This window comes from Belonocnema kinseyi, chromosome 2 (genome assembly GCF_010883055.1).
Source record: "Belonocnema kinseyi isolate 2016_QV_RU_SX_M_011 chromosome 2, B_treatae_v1, whole genome shotgun sequence".
Lineage (NCBI taxonomy): Eukaryota > Metazoa > Arthropoda > Insecta > Hymenoptera > Cynipidae > Belonocnema > Belonocnema kinseyi.
In genome coordinates, this window is record NC_046658.1 from 121,701,593 (window position 1) to 121,725,796 (window position 24,204).

Here is a 24,204-nt window from a genome sequence, read left to right on the forward strand (position 1 = left end):
AAAATTAAAATTCGAAAATTTTTTCTAAAGCCTCCAGGGGACTTCGTTTTCGCACGAAAAAATTTTATGTGCCCTTATTGCATCCGGACCCACAATTATCCGAGATCCTTGTTCGAAGAGATTAACTATATGTAGTGCGATCTTCCGACACCAGATGACGCCACTTTTCAGAGTAACTCGCAGCTAAAAATGAAACCTATATCCCTTGTCGTGCCGGTTCGGTGAGTGATTAAAGTTCAGAGTCAAAGGCACGTTGAGTGTAAGACGGGTGAGATATTACTTATTATCTAATTAGTAATAAAGGGAGGGACGTTAATGTCATTGAACAAGGAACTCGGATAATTATGATCGAACTTCACTTGTAAGTTCTTTTGATCTTCAATTATCTATCGTCCCTTGTTCTTCAGAGATAAACTATATGTAGATATTTAGAGAAAATCACTGATATTACCAAATAATATATTTAGAAACTTCATTTATAATTAGATCATTTGTGCAATTAAGTTACAAATGATTGCAACCTTATTAATCAATACACTTTCAGCAAAGATTGTTTCTACATTAGTTATTTGACGATTATAAAATTTTGCAAAAACATTAGATTCGTGCGACCAACCTGCCGCCTGTTTTATAACATTTATACTGAGACCTTTTTGAAAAGCTTTGGAAGTAGAAGCGTGTCCCGTAGAGTGGCTTGTAAAATGCTCATCTATTTTACACATTTTTAATACAGATTTTAGCCATCTGCTGATGGTCTGCGATGTTGCCTCCTTGTGGGGCTTTTTTATGGTCAAAAATAATGCCTGTTTATCATTCCTCATTATTTTCCTGTAATCAATATAGTGAATGATAGTTTTTGCAATGCAAACATGAGGTCTAGTATGGCACAACTATGATACCTAAAGCCTTATCCACTCGGATTTTCTTTAAAATTTTTGTTATCAAGAAAATGGGGGAAATGCATACCAAAAAAAATTTGACCAATTTACGGTGAAAGCATTCTAGGTCAATCATCTGCTGGATTTTCTTTTGAAGCTACATATTCTGCAAAAATCCAAATGTTGCGTTCTATGCACCATTCCCATATGGATCTGGCAATGCTATTTATCAATGTATGAAATTGCTACAATGTTATCAATCCTTAATAGGATCTGGCAATTCCGATCATCTTTATCGAAACACTTGAGGGCAAAAAAAGCTGCTAGTATTCTAAAAAATTTATATGCCGCAATCTTTCTTCGGCATTCCAAGCCCCATGAGTACTCTGATCATCGCAAACAGCTTCTCATTCAATGTTCGAGGCATCCGCGAAAATCTCTTTGTAAAATTTGAATTTACGAATGTTATTAGAAGCCGTTAAAATTGCCTGATCCCACCAAAACGGATCCTTTAAGGCCAAATCAGTGAATTTTATTATCTTCTTTGGATTACATAATTTGATTGATCCTTGCAACCATTTTATCCTCTCTAGTTCTTTATAATAAAGCCAACCCGATTTAACTGCAGGACAAGCTGCAATCAAAGTTCCTATTAGGCTTAACAGTTCACCAAACTCGCAAAACTTTTCAGTTAAATTCTTGTTTATAGTATTTTTTATGTACTCTTTCTTTTTATCTGAAAGGTAAATTATCATATTTTCTGAGTCAAAAAAGAAACCTATATGTTTACAAATTTGTTTTGGCTCGAGTTCTGATTTTGTTAAATTTACTATGAATCCAAGATTAATCAATGTGTTTTTTACGAATTCCGTCTTAGCACTACATTCTGTCTTTGATCGGCCAAAAATAAGAAAATCATCTAAATAGCTTGTCATACGAATCTCTTTCTCCCTAAAAAACGTTAATACCGGTTTCATTATTTTAGTGTAAATATAAGGACATGTGCTCAAACCAAAAGGTAGAACCGTTAACTGAAGCAAAATACCATTGTAAATAAATATGAGATATTTTCTATGTTCGGGACTAACTGGTATCATGAAATACGCATCTTTTAAATCAATGCTACACATAAAATCTCTATCTTCGGGAACGTTTATTGCTGTCCGGATATCTTCCATCTTGAAGTGTTGTGTAAGTACAAACCTACTAAAATCTTTTAAGTTTAATGTAAATCTGTAACTACCATCTGGCTTTGGCGCTAAAAAGTATGGCGATATGAACTGGTCTTCCGAACTTTCAGCTCATTCGACTGCCCCCATTTGTTGTGACTTATCAACAGACTTTTCTAAATGAGTCAGTTCGCTTTTCGAGAAATTATATAAAGTAGGAATTTTTAACTGAAAAACCTTCTCTTTCAAAGGTATTTTGTACCCCTGAATTGAATTTAAAATCACACTATCGTTAGTTATCCCGCGCCACTTTGTTAGAAATAATTTTAGTCTTCCTGCTAAATTTACCTCAGTTATTGTTTCTTCTGCTGCATGGGTTGTGATTGGATATATTCCCTCGGCTTCGGAAAACCTCGAAAGCCTCTCAGATTGGAGTTTCTTGAGGTGTAATAACTTCCTCCACGGTTCATCTGGTACACCTCTCGCTTTCCCGATGAACCTCTATAGTTTGACGAGCCTCTCCAATTTAATGAAGTATTGGGTTTACCTCTGTTTGATGGAGGCTTTAAATCCTTTCCTATTCTTTCAACTACTTTGACACTATTGACCAACTCTTTTACATTATTCCCAAATAAAAATTCTGTAGGTTCAACTTTATCCAAAAACGGCTTTGACTTTTTTTATCAAAGGCAGGAGTAATGTATACTTTTCTAGCTATTATCCAAGAATGAAAAAGATCTGCATTTATCTTGACCGCATCAGGCAAGTGTTGAAGGAGTACATCTCTGTCGATAGGTTCTATTTTGTCATTTAAAATCATACTCAATGCTGTTGCTGTTAAAGACAAGCTAGAACCAATCATGTTTTAATAATTGAAAAAATATCTATCTTTTTTGATAGCATCCTCTCTTAAATTGGTATGGATTTCGGCGTTTAGCTTTGGTGCGTCCATGTTACAATCTTTGTACTTTCTTAGAACTAATTTTATAATCTGAGATTTTTCATCCCTAGAGATGCCTTCTTTGAGCCAAACTTTTATTCTATCAGCAACCTCCTCTATGAAATCTGCTTCTTCAATTTTATCTTTATCGGGATGGTTTCCCAGAAAAGCGGTTGCCTCATCATATTGTGAAGCATCGTCACTCGATGAATTAGTTTGTTATTGTATCGGCTCCATCTCAGTTTCCATATTCCCCTTATTATTAGTTGATTCGTCTGAAGAATCTAATGGAAACGAGATGGAATTATACTATAATATTTATTCATTTAAATGACTATATTAAGAAAAATTATTTGTCTCAATTCTATTTTTTGCTTTCTATCAACTTTCTCCATTTATTTTGAAGATCAAATTCTCAGCTCATGACTACGCTTAAACGATAGCTCGGCTGTGTTTCTTGTTTATTCAGAAATTGAAAACAACGATGCAGATATAGTGTACCAAATTACACATGGTATTCGAATTTATTTGCTCGGCACATGTCTCCGCTTTAACGTGAGCTCGGTCGGCTGCAGAACAACCACAAGTAATGTGATACACCATAAAACCGCTTTTTGCGCATCAATTTTAGTCATAGTTTGCTAGACCATGTCTTCACTTCAATGAAGCTCGGTCTGCCGTAGAAATTTTTTTTTTAAATAACGCTATAGTGTCACTTGTTTACAGCAGTAATTATAATTACCTGAATGTACTGAATCGTCAGCATCTGTAGCTTTCTGTTGTTCGCTTTGCATTTTCCTTATCTTTGTGTGTAATATTTCCATTTGTTCTTGAATTTCTTGAAACTCTTCATTAGGCTTTTTTCGCTTGTGCGAATTTGTTTCACTCACTTTAAACTTTTTAACTTTATCACCCACTATGAACACTTCGACCCGTTACCACGATGTCCCGTCATCGACACCAAAAGACGTAATGACTCACCGAACCTGCACGAAAAGGGATATAGGTTTCATTTTTAGTTGCGAGATAATCTGAAAAGTGGCGCCATCTGGTGTCGGAGGACCGTACTGGATATAGTTCATCTCTGAAGAGCAAGGAACGATGGATAATTGCAATCTTTGTGCACCCTTTGAAATATTTGGTAATTTTGACAAAATGCAAAATCTTTAAAGAACTATTGAATTCTTTGAGAAAGCATATCTATTAATCTATCCGAAATCTATGCTGAATATTTAAAATCTTTGCGAAATATTTAAAAAAATTTTGAAATATATATTTATTTTTATTTATTTTTATTTAAAATGACTTATGAATTACTATTTATTGTTCACTCATAACTTATTACTTATACAAGATTTTTACACAGTATAATATTATTATACCATGTATTATTATTATTATTATTATTATTATTATTATTATTATTACACCATTAAGCCATATTATAAGTCTGTGACCCTGCCCTCTTCTGGAAAAAGTCTCTGTCGCTTCTGAAAACAAATGGCCCCCAAAAACCCAACAAAATAGAAATTCTTACCACAATCGAGGAAAATGTCAATGTCGCTATTGGTGAATCCCAAACCGGTCATCCTGGATCCAAAGGGATGTGCTTTGGCTTCAGGAAACTTTCGCCTCACAGCCAGTTCCAAACTCCTGATCAATTCACTCTCTCTTCCTCGATCCTGTAGTACTTTATCCGCCTCGTAAATCAACTCTGCAATAGTATCTTCAGCCGTCGAACACAAATTAATGCCCTCTTCGGGCAGATGATCCACTCTATCTTCAATACTCCTCGTCAATTCCTTGTGAATAGCATCCTTGTAACAATGTTTCGGAAATTCATCCTGATCGCCAAACCAGAGTATTCCACAAACCGTACAAGAATCGAAATAATGTCTCTTCTTCTCTGCAGGTGACATCGCGTGGATGATATTCAAATGAGACCTACTCTCTAGATGGTCTGCATAAGGAACCTCGTTTGAAATAATCTTCTGACAAGGCCAGCAAGAATACTTCTCAATACTGTACCAACTGCTCTCGACAAGAGGAAAAAGATCCTTACACATCTCCTGAGAATGCCTCCTGAATCTCTGAACATTCTTCTGATGAGTTTCACTCTGAAAGTGCTGCCCGAGCAAGGAATCATTATCCTGGACCGAGACATCACAAGCACAGCAAGTGAACTCTCTCAATCCGGAACCCGAAGCCACCCCAGATTTCTGATTCTCTACCATGAACTCCTTCGACAAAGCGAGACAACTAAACTGAGTTGGATAATTTGAGAATTGTTTGTCATCTTCTTCCATCTTCCCCAAGTACTCGGTGTGCTCAGAAGAGCACCAATGCTCATAGATGTACTGCAAATTGTAGGGGATGCTCTTCTCACACACAACACAGTAGATAAAATAATCCGAGGTGTATTTGACAAAGAATGAGAGCTGGGAGCTCAAAATGATTCTTCTCTTCTTTTCTGGCGACATGTCGTAGATCATGTTCTTATTGAAGAACAAGTAGCTTGCTTTGTGTAATTTCACCATTATTTGTGTATTTAAAAGTGCATTGTTCGATGGTAGAATTTGTGGATTTGGTTTGGGAGGATTATTTTTTCCAAATGTGGGTCTATTTGGAAGTTGGGCATTGGGAGGCTTGTTAATAGGATTATTCCTAGGATTGTTATGAAATTGATTATTCACAGGTGGATTGTTCACAGGTGGATTAGGATGATTGCTGAAGCGAGTCGTGCCATTGGAAATGGATGACGAATCAGGATTATTCGCAGGTACTTTACTGACAGGTTTACTCAACAAGGAAGGGATGTTTTTCATCAAGTCGATGAGGTTGGGTCTGGGATTCTTATCCTTATTGATTTGAGTTTTAGAAAGGTTACCAAAAGGTGGGAGCAGAGGAGGATGATTTCCCAGAAGGCCCGGGCGACCGTTCCTCGGGATGGTTGTCATGGCTGCTGGGTAGTGTGTGCCCATTGCGTCAGGGTGGAATTGTGAGATTCCTGAGGGTCCTGGAGTACTTAACAGAGGGGGACGAGGATTTTTGGCAGGCGGGTTATTAGCTACCTGGGAGTTAATAGGCAAGATTTGTTTATTGTTGCTGACACTTTGAAAAGCAGGTTTTGCGACCGAAGGGTTCATCTTTTGTATCTTGTTTGCCTCGAAACCACCGAGACTTACGGCAGTTCTTTTTGCAGTTTGAAAAGACGAGGCACCTAGTCCAGAAGTTCCAACAAAACCAGATTTTTCAGCTTCTTTTGTCGTCGCTGGGGCATCTCTCGTGAGACCCTTGCGCGGAACGCGCATATACGTTTCCTGCCAACTTGGCTTGAGATGCTTCAGAAAGTGACCTTCGACAGCGCTGTTGTTGTTCAGGACTTTCTTGCAGATTACACAATACAAGAACTGATGCTTGACAACAACCTTGTGGGCACTGATTATCCACATGAGGTGATCAGGGACTGTAAGTGCACATTCAGTCATGGGAACGCTTGGACCATAAGAATGGTTGTCTGGATCAAAGTTCTCCATTTCTGACTGTTGCTTATTGTCCGCCTCAATTGCTGACACATACTCCGCTTTGTGTCCTTTTACGTGAGTATCTATTTCCTTAACATCTATCATATAGATATCGCAAATCTTGCAGTAAATCTTGTCTTTCATCACGACCATGAAGATCGACTTCTTGATCCAGTCAAGGGATTCTGGGATTTTCATCTTGAACTGAGAAATATCGTTAGTAAATTTTAATCGCATATTATTGTGCTCAACTCCCTCCCAGTGCTTATTTGCTTGGGCAAAGTTGTCGAATCCTGCACTACACGCGTGACAATAGTACGGTTTGTACTGGCCGATGAAGATTTGGTTCTTGACTAAAATCTCAAATTGTGCCATTGTGTTCTCGTAGTGGGCATAATTTGCCGATGGCGCTGATGTCATGTTCCAGAATTTCATGTGCTTGGCGTCCTTGATGTGTTCCACAGCGTGAAACCAGTGTCCGTAAATGAAATGGCACATGTTGCACTTGTAGATGTTGTTCTGGTGCTCAGATATGAAGTGTCTGAAAAATGTCCGATGTAAGTCATCGGGTTTGAGCCAGACGGTGACATTGTGAGTCTGAGCGTGCTCCAGCGCATCTGCCCAGGCTAGTTTCAATTTGCAGAGCTTGCACATTACACTCGTCTTCTCAGTCGAATTGGATGGCGGAATAGTTTCAAAGTACTTGTTGAATATGTTCGTGTGTTCCAAGTGGTAGTGGCTAAGCATGTGCTTTTTCGCAGATGTCTCGGAGAAAAGATTACGCATGCAGGTGAAGCACACATATGGAGAACGCTTTGATGATACTGATGGAGTTGGGACTTTGTTTGTGAAAAAAATGCCCCTACTCTCGAGGGTCAACTTACGATCGACACTCATTTTTATAGTCCTGTAAAGACATAACATAATAATTGGGAATATTCCTGAATTAAAGACTGGGTGCAAGGTCCTCTTGGACTTTTTTTTGGATTTGATTGGTGGATTGGTCTCTAATTTCTGTGGATTATTTGGGTGAGATTAGTTCGATATTATAATGATAGAGTTAGAAGTTATTCAACAATCTTGTAGTAATTAAAGCGTGTAAATCTTCTAATCATGATTGCAGTTTTCAGATTACCAGCATTAATTATGCTTCGAAATATTATTTAAATATGGTTTTAGAACTAAATTTTCATCCAAGTTATAGAATGAATTATCAACAAAAACAGTAAAGATTTTTGGTCATCTCGATAAGATAAACTCTATTACGTACACAACATTTCTTAAGTATTATTATAAACAAAATTAATTAAAATTTAAGACAGAAAACTATTTTTTTTACACGATCTGTTTTCAAAATGATTATTTAAGCTAATTCTTAAAAGCAGAACAAATTCACTCTTACATTATACTATAATAAAGATACGTAAAAAATGTTTTTTCTGCAAATAAACATAATTCTTAATCTTCTAAAAACTTAATTATTATCATGGCATCACAGCTACATAAATTATTATTTATATCTACTTATTATGATATTATATTTTTACTTTGTCTTTTTCTCATTAATAAAACATTTTTCAAATATTTATTTTCCTTCCCATTCTGATGACAGATTTTTTATTTCCTTCATTAATTTCTTTTTTATCAATGCTGATAAAGACGAATTAATACTAATTTTGTTTATAACAGGAAGGAAACTAAAATATTATTACAAATTTCGTACGGAGGAGGGTATAAATAAAAAAAGTTATTTAGGGTGTCTACTCAAATCCTGGAAGAAAATTCCCTGAGAATTCTAGGTTTTTTCCAGGTATCTCAAGTTCTTTCAGGTATAATTTTTCATAGTAACAGTCAGTTAAATAATTTGCATTACTTAAAATAATGAACTTGGAATATGCACACAGCTTTGATAGTATATTATAAGTCATGATTTTTTCAGTTTCTAAGGATTTAATTAATATGTTTCATTTAGAAAGATTACCCAACTTATATTACAAGATATTCTTAAATATATTTGCATAATCGATTTACTAAATAATTAAATAATATAAAATTATGAATTTTTAACTGGAATACTTGAATTTTCAAAAAAGAAGATTAATTTACTCCCAAAAAGACCATTTTTAAATTAAATACATGAATTTTCGATGAAATATAATTGAATTTAGATCTAAAAATATTAATTTTTAACCATAAATAGAATCGTTAAATCTTAAAAAAAAATTTTTTAAAAAAATTTTAACAAAATAGTTAAATTTTCAATTAAAGTGATGAAATGTCAACCAAAAATTGAATAGTTAAATTTTCAGTTAAAAAAAATAATTTTCAAACAAAAAAGACAAATTACACACAATTTACATACAAAAAAGTGGAATTTTCTACTAAAAAAAAGATAAATTATCCATCAAAAATTGAGTAGCAAAATTGTCATTAAAAAAAAACTAATGTTCAGCCAAAGAGCTCAATTTTCATCTAAAATGATGGAATATTTATTTTAAATAGTTATTTATCACATTGTGATTTAAAAGAAATTAATTTTTAACCAAAAATAGAGGTAAAAGAATTTTCAACAAAATAGATAAATTTTTAGTGGTGAATTTTTAAATAAAATGATGAATCTTTAACTGAAATAGTTGAATTTTTAACGAAAAAGATGAAGATGCAACTAAACTGATGCATCTTGAACTAAAATAGTTGAATTTTAAACCAAAAAGATGAATTTTTAACCCAAAAGGTTCATTTTCAACCAAGAATTATTTCTACCAAACAAACAAAAAAATGTATGTTAAAGAAACTAATGTTGAACCGAATAAATGAGTTTTCAACTAAAATGATGAAATATACCATTGGAATAGGTATTTACATTTTTGTTTAAACAAATTTGATTAATTTTTAATAGAAAAAGCAGTCGAATTTAACCATAAAAGATTACTTTTCAACATAAGTCGAATTTTTAACTATGAATGATTTTTTTGTAAAATAGCAAAATAGTTCAATACAGTAATAAAAAGCTACTTTTACAAATAAAGACTCATTGTTATTCAATTTTTTTATTGCAATTTAAACAAAAAATTTAACAAACTTACGCAAAATTTCCCTGACTTCAAAAAAAGTTACATTTTTGATTTTTCAGGATTTCCGGGTACAGTAGACACCCTCTTATTTTTTTATAGGGGAGAGTTGTCCTAAGTCGGCACTGTGGGTTAAACCGGGACCCTCGTGTTTCTCAAAGATGGCGCGCGTATCGGTATAAACATTTTGTCGTTTGACAGGCTGGCCGATATGGACGCAATTTACGCTGAAAATTGTCACTTTAGTTTTCACTTGACAACGTGAGTGGGGTATACATTTTTCTTGCAAAAGGAATTCCATTTTCTTCCATTCTTGTGAAGCAGCCACAGGTGTATAAATATCTTGAAAAGTTAAATCGATTACGTGCACTGGTTTCTGTGTTATGTGTGCTTTTTCCTGATAAAATCGATTTTTCAATCGGATTTTTGGTGTGCGGAATAGAATGAAATGTGTAAACACTCTTAGTGGTCCTGCGTCGGCACCTTTTTTTCTTTGCTGCTTTTATTTTTATTTGAATTATTTTATTTAGCTGTCTCATTGACTTTTCACTGATTCTATTTTCTTGTAGTCATGGGACGTAATTTCAAACGCAAGAAACCAAAGCGTGATCCTATTTTTATTCTCTTTTTTTCTTCTTCGGTTTTGAGATTCATGTTTTGACGATTGTCATTCTTGTAATGGAGAATTTTTTCCATCCTATAAATAAGGTTTGTCAATATTCTACATGTTTGTTCATTGTAAATGTTTAATTAAATTGGTCGATTTCCTCCTAAAACTGACATAACCTGCTCTTTTTTTTTCTTCTGAGTGGAAAAAATTATGTGCTGACTTAGGACCAGGAGGTGCCAGCTTAGGACAACCATTTTTACTTTGCGCAGCATTGTGGCCGCAAAAATCACTCCACATTGTTCCGAACGACATAGAATTGTAGATAAAGGATCAGCAGGGATCACAGCGTAAGAAGAGCTTGATAAAGGGAAAATAGGATCATTTTCTAACGTAAAAGGGGGGAAAATAGGGGAAAGATTAAACATTTAATTTTACATATCGAAAAGAACAATTTTGTTATAATAATTGTTATTTTTAAAGAATTTTCAATGATTATATGTCATTAAAGAATTTATTTTAAAAAATTATATATACTTATGTCTTTGTATATCATTGTAATCTGTTTAAATTATTTTAAAATATTTGCAATATTCTTGAAATACTTTGCAATATTTGTGAAATCGTTGTTTACTCTTTGAAACCTATCTGAAATTTTTGTGAAACTATTTAAGTCTTTATGAAATCTTTTAAATCTATCTGAAATCTTTGCTAAATATTTTAAATCCTTATCAAATCATTGAAATCTTTTTGATATCTTTATAAATGTTTTCAAAACATTTGAGATATTTAAAAAAATTTTGGTAATATTTGTGAAATCTTTTAAGTCTGTCCGAAATCTTTGCCCAAAATTTCAAATCTTTGGGAAATCATAGAAATCTTTGTGCAATCTTTTGGAAATCATTGAAATCTGGGTGCACTTTTTAAAATCTATCTGAAATCTTTGAGAAATATTCAGAATATTAAAAATAATTCTGATAATATTTGTGAGATTATTGAAATGTTTGTGAAATCTTTGGGAAATCATGGAAGCCTTTGTGAAATATTCTTAATCTGTCCGAAATCTTTGCCAAATATTCGAAATATTAGAAAAAAATATTTGATTATATTTATGAAATAATTGAAATCTTTGTAAAACAATTTAAGTATTTGTGAAATATTTTTAATATGTCCGTAATCGTTGCGAAATATTTAAAATCTTTGTAAAATGTTTGAAATCTTTAGAAAATCATTATAATCTTTCTGAAATATTCGAAAATATTATTGAAATATTTGGTAATATTTGTGAAACTTGAAATTTTTGGGAAATCTTTGTGCAATTTTTAAAATCTATCTCAAATCTTTGCGAAATATTTAAAATCTTTATGAAATCTTTGTGCACTCTTTGAAATTTACCTGAAATTTACGTGAAATAATTGAAAAGTTTGTGAAATATTTTTAATCTACCCGAAATCTTTGCTAAATATTTGTTCTTTCATCTTTTAAATTTGTAGGGAATCGTTCAAATTTTTGTGAAATTCTGCAAAACATTTAAAATAATTTCGATACATTTGGTAATACTTGAGAAATCTTTCAAAAATCATTGGTGAGTCTCAGTGAAATCTTATATGAATTTTATATGTGTATTCATTATTTACTATACATTGTTTATTTATTATTGATGATTTATGTAAAATTTTGGTATAGTATAATATTATTATACTATGTAAAAAATGTGCTATTAAATATTATATGACTATGTCCCCACCTAAAAAAAAATCCACCCCTACTGATACAAATCTTGTATATTTAAAGAAAAAAGGGGAAATTTTTTGAGAATAAAGAAAAAAGGGGGAAAGAGGGGAAAGAGGAGCACTGTGCAACCTGTGTACCTGACCAAAGACATAAAAGCGCCATCAAATCCCGTTTACTCTCTGTTTTCGACAAAAACTCTTACTGTGCCGACTTAGGACCACTCCCTCCTACTTTTAAAAAGACGGAATAGTTAGTACTTCTTGTAACTAAAATTATACAATTTTAGTGTTAGTAATTTAAGATTGCGTTTTATATTATGTCATATTTTGTGTAATTTATATTTATTATATTTCTCTTGATATCTTCTGAATTTACTGATAAAAGTTGTCTTCCTTCCAAATTGGGATGAGCTTTTCTTCTCTCTTTCCGCCCTCCCAAAAATGTAAGCCTAAGTTTTATTATATGCGTTAATTTATCAACAATAACAAAATCCTTAAACCATACTTAATTTATATTTACACCTCATTTATGATTTATCCCAGCCAGTGAAAATTGTGAAGCGTGTCCAAAATTTCTTTAGACAAAAACGATTTTCTTAAATATTACACTAAATATAATAACACTTGATTGTTTCAGTCCGGAAATGATTATATTCTCTAAATTTAATCTTAAATTCGATAATTGGCCACAATAATCTACTTATATTTAAAAAATTATAATTAGGTTTTAATTATAACTTAGATTTAAACATTATTTTTCATTTTGATACTTCCCCAGAAGAATCTTACAAAACATGGATGTACAATTTATGAGATCCTATCTCTAATTTTAATTTAATATTACGGGCCTTTTATTTGTAATACTACCTGGTATTATTGAGAAAAGAACATTTTTCTTATCTCGAGGTGACTAAATTCTTTTTATGCAGATATTGAAAAAGACTTCTGAAACTCTGATGGAAGTTTTAAAGAACTTAATTTTTGTGCAGTCGGTTTATAAAGTAAATTTATATTATAACCACTGAAATTAGAAAAAGCTCTAATCCACGAATCAAAGTATGTTAGGTAAATGATTGATATCATATAGATTATTGTCATATCTAAATAAATTCTTACAATATTAACATTAACACTATCAATAATGATTAGTTGAAGTTTGTGTTTATTGATTCATTTTACTACCCCCTTAAGATAGTTAATATAAAATGATAAATAATTTTTCTTCTGGGCTGTTAAAGCAATACGGGTTACATTATATGAGGCCTTTATCAATTTTATGATTGATAATAGTTAGCATATAAATGAAGCAATATTATTTTTAATAATTTTAGCAATACATGCATTATAAATCTGCTGCAGAAGTTTTACTCTGTCGAAATGTAAAAAAAATATTAATATAAAGCATTTTCTTAAAATTATTTTAAACACTGTTGTTATAGTGTTGCACAATTATTTTATTATTAATTTGTTTTAAAGGATACTTCGAGCAGGATCCAGACCCACTTTAGAGTTCGAAAATAGTGTAAATAGTGTCATAATTTTTTAAAAAGCAGTGTCAAGGTAGTGTCATAAAATTGTTAGGTATTAAAAATAAGCTTCGATGTTTATCTAAAATTTTATTATTTAGTCTATAAATTATCAAAATACCTATTTATGTATCCTATGTATTTTAAAATTTATTTTATTTAGTTAAAAATTTAATTATTTGGTTCAAAAACCAACAATTTTCTTCAAAAGTCATACTTGATGAAAATTCGTCTTCTTGGCTTTAAAATTGAACAATTTGAATGAAATTGTATTTCTTTCTTGAGGAACAGATTTTTTGAATGAAAATTCAACAATTTGGTTGAAAATGTATGAATTTTTTGAAAATTTGTCTTCGTTTGTAAAATCCTACTTTTTTGTTTGTTTTTGATTACAGTTGGTCTTCTGAAACATCAACTAATAAATTTTTAGTAAAAAATTGAAATTCTTGGTTGAAAGTTGAACTACGTTTTTAAAAGATCATTTCTTCGGTTAAAGATTCATAATTTTAGTGAAAAATTCATTTTTTGTTGTTAATAAGTAAATTTTTAACTGATTGTATAAACAACTTTTTTGTTGTTAATTCATATTCTCAGGCTGAAAATTCAGCAGTTTTTATTTAAAACATCGTCTTTATAGCTTAAAAATTCAATAAGTTGGTATAAAATTCCACTATTTAGTACACAATTGAACTTTTGGGTAGAAAATTCATTTCTTTTATTGAAAATTAATCTACTATATTTTTCGTTAACAATTGAGCTTTTTTGGTTTAAAATTTCAACTACTTAGTTGAAAAATGTTAGAACCAAAAGAATATAAACTAAAAATTAAACAAATAAAACGTGTCACATCCATTTTTCAAACTAGTTAGTTGAAAATGAATTTAATTGGTTGAAAATTCGTATTTTTGGCAGAAAATTAATATTTGAGAATTCATCTTTTTGGTAGAAAATTAATTTTTTGGCTAAAAATGTAGTATTATGTTGAAAATTCGTCTTTGATTGTTAAACCTAACTTTTTTTTTATTTGCAATTAAAATATTTTTTTGCTGAAATACTAATTATTAAATTTGTCGTTAAAAATTCAACTCCTTGGTTGAGAGTTGAACTAATTTCTCGTAAGTCCATAATTTTAGTTGAAAATTCGTCTTTTTGGCTTTAAAATTATTTTAAATGGTATAAAATTAATTTATTTAAATTCTTTTTCTTTATTGACGGAAAAATCTTTCATGGTTAAAAATTTCATCTTATTCATTTCAAAAATAGTCAAAATATTTCAATTTCAAGCCAAGCATTTGCAATTTTAATTTTAAAAAAGATTAAATTCTTAAAAATAGAGATTAATTTTGAAACAAAAAAGACGACTTTTTAACAAAATTGTTGAATTAGCAACCAAAAAATATTTTTAATCTCTTAAAAATTCCTGAATATCTTTTAAGCTGGCTCGAATTATTCCTAAAATTGTTTAAGAATGTTCCGTAATTCATTTTTGTACATTAAAAAAAAGTATTTTGTAATGTTTTTAAAATATTTTTAAATACTCTTTAAAAATTAATTTTTCAAGATAAAGAATCACTTCAAATATTACCAAGAATCTTGAGAAAATTTGTTTAAAAATCTTCAAAAATCTATATTTTGATGTAAGCTTTTTAAATCTTTTGTTTGTATGTTTTTTTCAGCCTTGTTAATATTTTTTTAACTTTTTGATAATTCCTTCCTTTCCTTTTGGATACTTTAAAAAATCTTTCGAAATATTTTGAAATCTTTTTAAATGTTCTCTAAAAATAAATGTAAAATATAAAATCATTGGCAATTTTAAGTGAAATCGTAAGACCTTTTTTTTTATTCTTTTAAAACTTTTTTAAATTCCTAGAAAGCTTCTACATTTTTTGTTCGAAATCTTCAAAAATGTAATACTTTGTTTTAAATCAAATTATTTTTGTATCCTTCTAAAACTTCTAAATATCTATTAAACTTATTCAAATATCTTCTAATCGAATAATTTACAATATAAATTTTCTCTTTTAGAAATAAATATTTAGAATTAAACTTCCTTATTTGAAAATGGTGATTTACAAAATATGAGAAGATGCATAAGAACAAACTGAAAGATTCTGAATTTTATTGTGAAGAACTTGTAAAAAGTTTGGGAAGAAATTGAAAAGCAGAAAATGTTCGTTTTATTTTTCTAAGGCTTAACAATAATACTTCATTTCTATTTTTTTAACTGATAATTTTGTAAGCGTATAGTGGAGTGGAACTAACAATAATTTTTCTACAACGAAGGTTTTTTTTCGAAATTGTTAGTAGGTATAACAGTTTTAAATTTTAAAAAATGATATGAGGAAAAACAAGTCGCTGATATTGAACATTTGTATCACTAATCATTGTTATTACTTTACAAATAAAAGTTTTTAATCGTTGTCAAGATTTTTTTAATTTTGGGTCCTATTTGGTGATTTTCCATGGCCGAAAACGAAAATCTGCGATTTTTATTCCGCAGATATAAATTTCTTTCAGTTTCTTTTTTATTTAAAAATTCATCTGTTGCAGAATTTTCACCTTTTTTGATTAAAAACGTAACTTCTTGCTCGAAAACAAATCTTTTTTATAGAGAATTTTTGGTTGAAATATCGACTATTCCATTTTTTCGTTGAAAATTCGATTACTTATTTGAAAGTGGTAAATTTTTTTTTAATCAATTTTTTTGGTTGATGATTAATCATTTTAATTCAAAACCCTTTTTTTAATAAAAAAATAACTATTTTATTACAAATATGTTTTTAATTAGTTGATAATTTATTTTTTTAACCAATAATTTGACCATTCCATTTTTTGTTGTTCATACATTTTTTTGAAAATTCATCTTTTTGGTCGCAAAAAAATAAACTGTATGATTGAAAATTATTTGCTTTTATTTGAAAATAAATTATTTGAAACTGAGAAATTAATTACTCTGTGTTTGGTATATAATTGATCTTCTTTAGTGAAAAATTTAACTAGTTTGTAAGAACTCGTCTATTGTGGTAAAATCTTCCCGGTGCAAAATTGGTTTTTACGGTTGAAAATTAATTTTTTGGTTGAAGGTTTCTTATTTTAGTTGAAAATTAATTTCTTTGGTTAAAAAAGCAAATATTTTGTTGAATTTTTTTTAGCATTAATTTCTTTGGATGAAAATTTAATCTGAAAGAAAAATTTATAACGTCCAGGGAAAATGAAAAATTGGTCAGGTAAAAGTCCAGGAAAGTTAGGGAATCTCGAAATTTGTATTTTGTAGCAACCTTTTGTTAAATAACGCACCTTAAGTTAAATTGTATAAGGGGCGGGGAATTAGAAGTTTTTTAGACTGTTCTAAAAATTAATTTTTTAAATCAAAGATTCATCGTTAAAGTAGAAAATTCCTTGTATTAGTTAAAAATTAAACTATATTGTTGATAATTTTTGTTTTTAACTGCAAATTAAAAAACTACGTGATTGTTTGAAAATTCATATTATGTGGTAGAATATTATTCTTCTTGGTAAAAAAAAAACACTAATCTTTAACTACTTTTTTAAAATTCATTTTTGCATGGTTAGAAATTAACTTTTTTAGCAGTAAATATAATTAATCCATTTTTGGTAGTTAATTGATATTTTCTAGTTGAAAATTCATGTTTTGTTACAAATTTGTTTTTAATTGATTGAAAATTAATTTTTTAATTATTCAATTTTGGGTTCAAGTTTTCATTTAAATTCATGTTTTTTTTTTTAAATTAAAATTAATTTCTTTAGTTTAAAATGTAAATTTTTTTTTAATTCGCTTTTTTCGTTAAAAATTAAATTTTTAATCATGTCTGTTTTAACTGAAAATACAGCTTCCATTTTTTGTTGGAAATTCGTATTATTAAACATTTTGTTTTGAAATTTGTTAACAATTACTTTTTTCAACTGAAAATATAAATATTCTATTTTCTGATGAAAATTTGTCTTTTTTAATTGGAAATGTATGCATTTGAGAAAAATTCGACATTATTAGTAGACAATTAATCTTTATCATTTAAAATTCCTCTTTTTGGTCAAAAAGGCAGCTATTTGGTTCAAAATTGTTTTTAAAAAATGCTGCAGCATTATAGTTGAATACAATACTCTACATTTGGTTTAAAATCAATGTATTATGTTGAGAGTTCATGTATTTTGTTAAAAATCAATTTCTTTGGTTAAAAATTTAATTATTCTCCTGAAAATTCGTTTTTTTTTTGTTTTTAAAAATTAAATTTTTTATCTGAAAATATAACTGATCCATTTTTTGTTAAAAATTGGTTTCTTTGCTTAAAAATGTAACTATTTTGTTAAAAATGGATTTCTTTGTTCGTTAAAAAAATATGTCTTACCAAACAATGTTCGAAAGATTGTGTTACGTAAATAACAATATAATTTTAAGCATAAATACGTCAGATATACGTATGATATGTAATAAAAGATTTCAATAATTATTTAAACACTTAATTGATAATTAAATTTGAGCATCTATTTTAAGAATCCAGAACGTATCTGAGATAACAGATGATTAAAAACTGTACTTATCTGCTTTAAAAATAGTTTAAAAGCAAATATATTATTATAGAAAGTATTGTATCACAGATAATTTAAATGCAACTTGCATTTTTACAGAAGGATAAACCTTACAGAAATATTCCTATAAAATTCACTAGCTCGAAATGTCCAATATGATTTTATGAAAATATAGCATAGCCGAAATTTACAAGGGCTAATTAATACCGGAAAAAACATCATTCTAAAATTCCGAAATACGAATGAGTTTGAATAGTTGCACTTCACATGCTCACGTTATTTAAAAAGAAAAAAATTCAGCTATTAGTACCGAAATTTCGATATCACTAAACACGTCTATATGAACAAATTATAAATATAATATATAATACAAATTGACACAAAGAAAATTATGTTTACAACATCAAAACACATTTATTTATGAACGCTTTTTTTAGTGTGAAATATTTTCACGAGTGTTTTTACAACTTTAAGATAGAAATTTGTTTATTTATAATTTATAATTCTAGATGCATTAAAATATTTGCATACCTGTTTTGTCAATTTTTCGATTTTTGGTCCAATTTATTCCCTGTTTTCCCTTTTTGTCGAATTGTTCGTAAGTCGTAGTAAGATTACTAACCTCTACTGCGTCCGCAGACAAGACTATCTTAAAATTAGTTCTTCCATCAGTGCAAATGCATTTGTACAGACAAAATGTAAGATTTAGTATTCAAACACCAAAATGATTATTCTATTGTATTTCTTTGACGTCTTTCACGAACGAAAAATTTGAAAAATACTGACGAAAATACCTTTGAAACCCTTCTACCGCCATCTTATCCCAGTCTAACCTGAAATTTTGGGAGTTGGGTGCGTATGCGTCACATTTTTTCGGGTTTATTCAAAATTGATACTTCCTATTAAATATTAAAAAATTACAAATTACAATCTAGTAACGTCTTGTTACTTTATTGAAGAAACAAGATTAAAGAAAAATAAAATCAAAATAAAATAAAAAAATTTTAATTATAAATTAAAGATTGCAAAACTAAACACATTTTAATTTATTGGCCTAAAACTTTAATAGTAAAATCATTGAAATTTCGTTTACTGTTGAAATAAATTACCTTACTGTAGTTTTTCGATTTGAGGAAAAATAATTCGTAATACAATATTGAAATTTCAAATTATTATTTACTTTTCAATTTTCTTTGTGAAAAATTCAGATGTCGAAAAAGTAAATAGAAAAATTCTAAGATTTTTTTCATATTTCAGAGGATTTTATCAAATTCTAGGAAAAACTTAAGCAGTCTATAAAATATTTAACATTTTTATAAGTTTGCAATAAGAAAAAAAATGTTATAATTGTACGGAAATATATTGAAGTTTTAAAATATTTTTAGTATGTTTAAAACTTCTAATAAATTCCTGAATATATTTTAAAATTACTAACATTTGCCCTAAAATGTGTTGAACATTCTAAAAAATTAACAAAATTGCCTTAAAATCTTCTATATTTTTTTGCGATTTTAGATTCTAAACTTCGCTTCGAAATCTTTTACATTCTTTTCGAAATTTTTGGAAATCATTTTGTAATGTTTTTCTCTTTTAGTATTAATTTTTTAAATATAAAATAATTTTTAATTTGCTCCTGGATCTTCGGATTTTTTTTGTCTTGACACCTCTCGAAATCTTTAAAAATCTATATTTTGTTTAAAATTTGTTGAAATCTTCAAATTTTTTATAGTTTTAAATTCTTTGAACACTTGTAAACCTTTTTAATATATTCTGAAAAATTTTTTAAATTACCCTAAAATCTTTTAGATATTTTTCAATCTTGAATTTTAAATTATTCTTAAAAACCTTTTACATTCCCTTCACGTTTCAGGTGATCTTTTGAAATATTTTTTTTCTTTCAATTTTCTCTTTTGGAACCCATTTTTCAAAATATAAAATAATTCTAAATTTGCTATCATGAATAACAATTTTTTTAAACCTTTGAAAATCTGAAAACATTACATTTCGTGTAAACTTTCTTAAAATATTCAAATTTTTTATTATTTTTAAATCATTTCAAAACCTCTAAACCTTTTAAATATATTTTAAAATAATATTAATTTTTTTAACAAGTTTTTACAGATTTTGTAGAAACTTCTAAGCGTTCTACGTATCTTTTTAAATGATTTAAATTTTTCCCAAAATTAAAAAAAATTGAATAATAAAAAATTCTTTCTCAAAGATTTTGGAAATCTTTAAATTAATCTTTTTAAATAAAAAGTCATTAAAAATGTTATTTGGAATCCAAAGAAATTTCTTTTCATTCTAGAAACCTTTCAAAATTTTTGATTTTTTTCAAAATGGTACATCATGTACATTTTTTTAATCTTAATTAAGTTTGAAATTGTATTTGAATCTTTTTAAAACTTGTAATAAAAGTTACGAGTACAACTTTTTAATAAAAGGAAAAAGTTTAACCGAATTTTTTTCATTATTCAACCAAATAGCTTCCGAAAAATAAAAACTAATATGCACAATTATTTATAGTACAAAAAACAACTATTTAAATAAACTAACGTCTCAATTCTCATACATACGTGACGATGCCTGGCCTTCGGTATGCGGCCATGTTGTCTGTTACGCCACAGCCCAACTTTTCGACCAGTTTTTCACGGCGCATGCGTCGGAAATTGGCGCTCATTTTTTAATTCTTTACGTCTTGTGCTACAATGTCTACTTACTAAGTTTATAAAAAATTATCAAAGTCAAAACAAAATAAAATAAATAAAGAGAATATAATATTAAAAAAATTATTTTTAATTTCCTACAAATAAAATAAATGCTCAAAATATAAATTTTTTTTGACAAAAAAGATTGGAATGGCCTTTTCTTTCTATTTTTAATATCAATGAATTTATATCCTTTCTGAAAATAGAAACACCTACAGTGAGTATTAAAAAAAAACAGTTTTATATTTTTAATAAAAAGTAATTAGATTTCAAAGGACCTTCACAATTTTTCAACAATTTTAGGTTATGTTGCAGTTTTCACCTTGTCCAAAAGAACAAAATTTACAATAAGCTTAAACAATTTCGGATTTTGTTAGTGTTTTCCACCGGAAATTGACGTTTTTATCAGGTATTTTCATTCCAATCGACAGCTAACTTGACGTAACAGCTAATTTTTCTATATAAGTGTATTCAAAAAGTAGTTTTTATATTTGAATTACAACTTAATGAAATAATAAAATGACAATAATGATTATTAATTACAAAGGTATTACAGAAATAAAGTTTTGTTCCATGCAGTTGATAAATTGTTTTTCCCTCAGTTTTTAACAAAGTGAAGTTATCTGATGGTTGAAGTGAAAATACCTAATTAAAAAATCATTAGATTTCAAAAGTTTCAAAATTTTTATATTACATTGCGCTGCAACGAAAAACACGATATGTTCAAACCAAAATAAATATAATTTTATAATTAATTAAAATATTTTTTTAAAGTTTTTTTTTTGTCGGAAATAAAAATACTAATTAAAAAAGTTAAAGTTGAAAAGAGAATCACATCAAATTTTTAACAATATCAGATTTATATTTTCGAATAATTTGAGGTTATGTTTTTCACCGGAAGTCCGTTATTTTATTAAATTTGGAAGGCAACTTACAATTTGGAAAATTTTTTATTATATACTTGAAATTGGTTGTTTAAATATAATGACATTCAATTTCAAAGAAGATAATCTATTTCTTTTAAAACATTTCTAGGTTATGCTCGTATTTTCCATTGGAAAATTCAATTAATTAATTAACAATTAACTACTTGTTTAAAATGTATATTTTCGAGGTAAAATTCAACTGTTTTGTAGAAAATTGATTTTTTTTCTTGCTCGAAAATTCAATTATGTGATTGAAAATGCATATTTTTGGTAATCATTGATAGAGTTCTGAGCCGGTTATATTACTTTGAGAACGGTAACGAGAATGAGAATATTGCCGAGAAATAAATTCTCCGAGAATTAATGAAAATCTCAGCATTTATTTTCATTAATAGATTGCATTTTTTTGTGAACTTTTCGGTCTATAATTTAACTTTTTTTTAAAAGTTTGTCTTTTATTTTAAATTTTACCTGCTTTAGCAGAAAATAAATCTTTTTTTAAATAAAAATGCAACTGTTTAGTTAGAAATTAAGCCATTATACTATTTTCTTGAAATCTTAACTATTTCGTAGAAAATTTACTTTTTGTTTAAAATTTATATTTTGGTGTTAAAAATTCATCCTTTCTGGTTGAAAAAATTCGTCTTTTTGTGATGAAAATTCAATTTTTTCGTAGAAACTTATTTTTTTGTTACAAAAATTAAATTTTGGATATTACTGAGTTAAGTGGAATCTTTTTTGGATAAAAACTCAACCTTTTTTGTGAGAAAAAATTCCTCTGCTTTAAGATAAATTTCATATTTTTTGATAAAAATGCAACTATTTGTTAGAGAATTCAACAATTTTGTTGAAGTCATCCTTTTTGGTTAAAAATTCGTCTTTTTGGATTGAAAATTCAATTTTTTTGTAGAAAATTATTTATTGTTAAAAAATTCAGTTTGATGGTAAAAACTCGTCTTAAATGACAATTCAACTAATTTGTTTAAAACATTTGGTTGAATTGCTTTGTTAAAGATTTATATTTTAAGTTGAAAAGTTACCCCGTTGATCCAAAGTTTAATTATCTTGTTATAAATTAATCTGTTTTTAATTGAAACTTCAACTACTTGGGCCAAAGTTAAGCTACATTGTGAAATTTTTTTGATTACAGGCTGAACAGTCATATTTTTTGTTTGAAAATTTAATTTTTGTTAAGAAAATTTGTCTTCTGGTTTGAAGGTTGGATAATTTAGAAAAACTTTTATTAATTTTTTTAAGTGAAAAATCATTCTTTTCGGAAATTCGTCTTTTTAGTTTTAAAATTATTTTCTTTTGTTGTATAAATTATATTCTTTTTTGATTAAAATATAAACTATGACACTTTTGTGTTGGCAATTTGTCTTTTTAGGTTGAATATTGAACTATTATGTTAAAAATTCAATTATTTTTTTGAAAATTCGAGCATTTTGTAAAAGAGTTATCTTTTAAAGTAGAAAAAAAATTTGTTTGTTTGAAATAAATTAATACATTTGAAAATTTTAGTACCCAGCAAACATACCATAGTTACAGAACAGATCTGTAACTGTTCTAGAACACAAAATAACGTGTTCTAGAACAGCTTTGGAACATGTTACGAGCATGCGAGTAACTACGTCATCCCCCATACACTAGAACAATTCTGCAACAGTTCTAGAACGCTGTGACATACTATCAATAACATTTCTAGAACTCGTTTACCAGCGCTATGTAACAAATTTAGAACGCTGTGACAACTGATCTGTAACATTTCTAGAACTCAATTACAAATGTTTTATAACAAATCCTTAACAGATCTAGAACGCTGTGACAACCGATCTGCATAATTTCTAGAACAATTCTAGAACTTTGGTACTCTGCGTTGTGAAGAATTTAGGACACTGCTATAAGAGTTACATAACAATTCAATAACAATTGTAGAACTGTTATTTATCAAATATGGAGCAGTGTTATGTACCCTTTAAAAATAGGATATCCCGGGAAATTCGATTTGACCCCATTTATGTCCCGGGTATTCCGGGGATAACCCATCGGAAAATCCTGCGAGGCGGAAATTTTAATATCCCCATGAACATATTTTGTTCCGGGATAGCGGGTACGCAGTCCTAACTAACAAAAATTATACGTCTAAGATATTAACATTAGGGATATTCGCAAGAGTCAGCTCAACCATAGTGTTAGCGAACTAATTTCTGTTCCTAATTCGTTCTATAACACACTTGTAACAGGGTTCTAGAACTTCGATATAACACTGTTACGACAAAGTTCTTGAACAAACTTGAAAGAAATATTATAGAACGTCTGTGATCAGTTTGTTCTAGAACAATTCTCTAGTAACTGTTACAGAGCAGTGCTGTTACAGAGTTCTAGAACAGTTCTGTCACAATTTTGTCCCAGTGTTCTAGAATACTGTTACCTTTTTATTCTAGAACAATTCGGTCACAATTTCCTCACACGCGGAAAAAAAATTCTTGAGGCGAACGAGTGAATAGAGAATATATTAAACTCAAAGAAAGTGTACGCTTGAATTAGGTAAAACGTTTAGTTAGAAGAGTTACA

The 24,204-nt window shown here is 28.8% G+C and overlaps 1 protein-coding gene across 1 annotated transcript in view; it reads right to left on the bottom strand.

Moving 5' to 3' along the window:
- LOC117167157 overlaps positions 1-18,807 on the bottom strand; it is a 28,297-nt gene extending 9,490 nt beyond the window's left edge. Inside the window, exons 1-2 of the mRNA XM_033351878.1 lie at positions 18,528-18,807; positions 4,525-7,418 (exon numbers count right to left, since the gene is read on the bottom strand). Coding sequence (XP_033207769.1) covers positions 4,525-7,408 — 2,884 coding nt within the window. The 5' untranslated portion in view covers positions 7,409-7,418; positions 18,528-18,807. The remainder of the gene's footprint in view (positions 1-4,524; positions 7,419-18,527) is intronic.
- Positions 18,808-24,204: the final 5,397 nt, after the last annotated feature.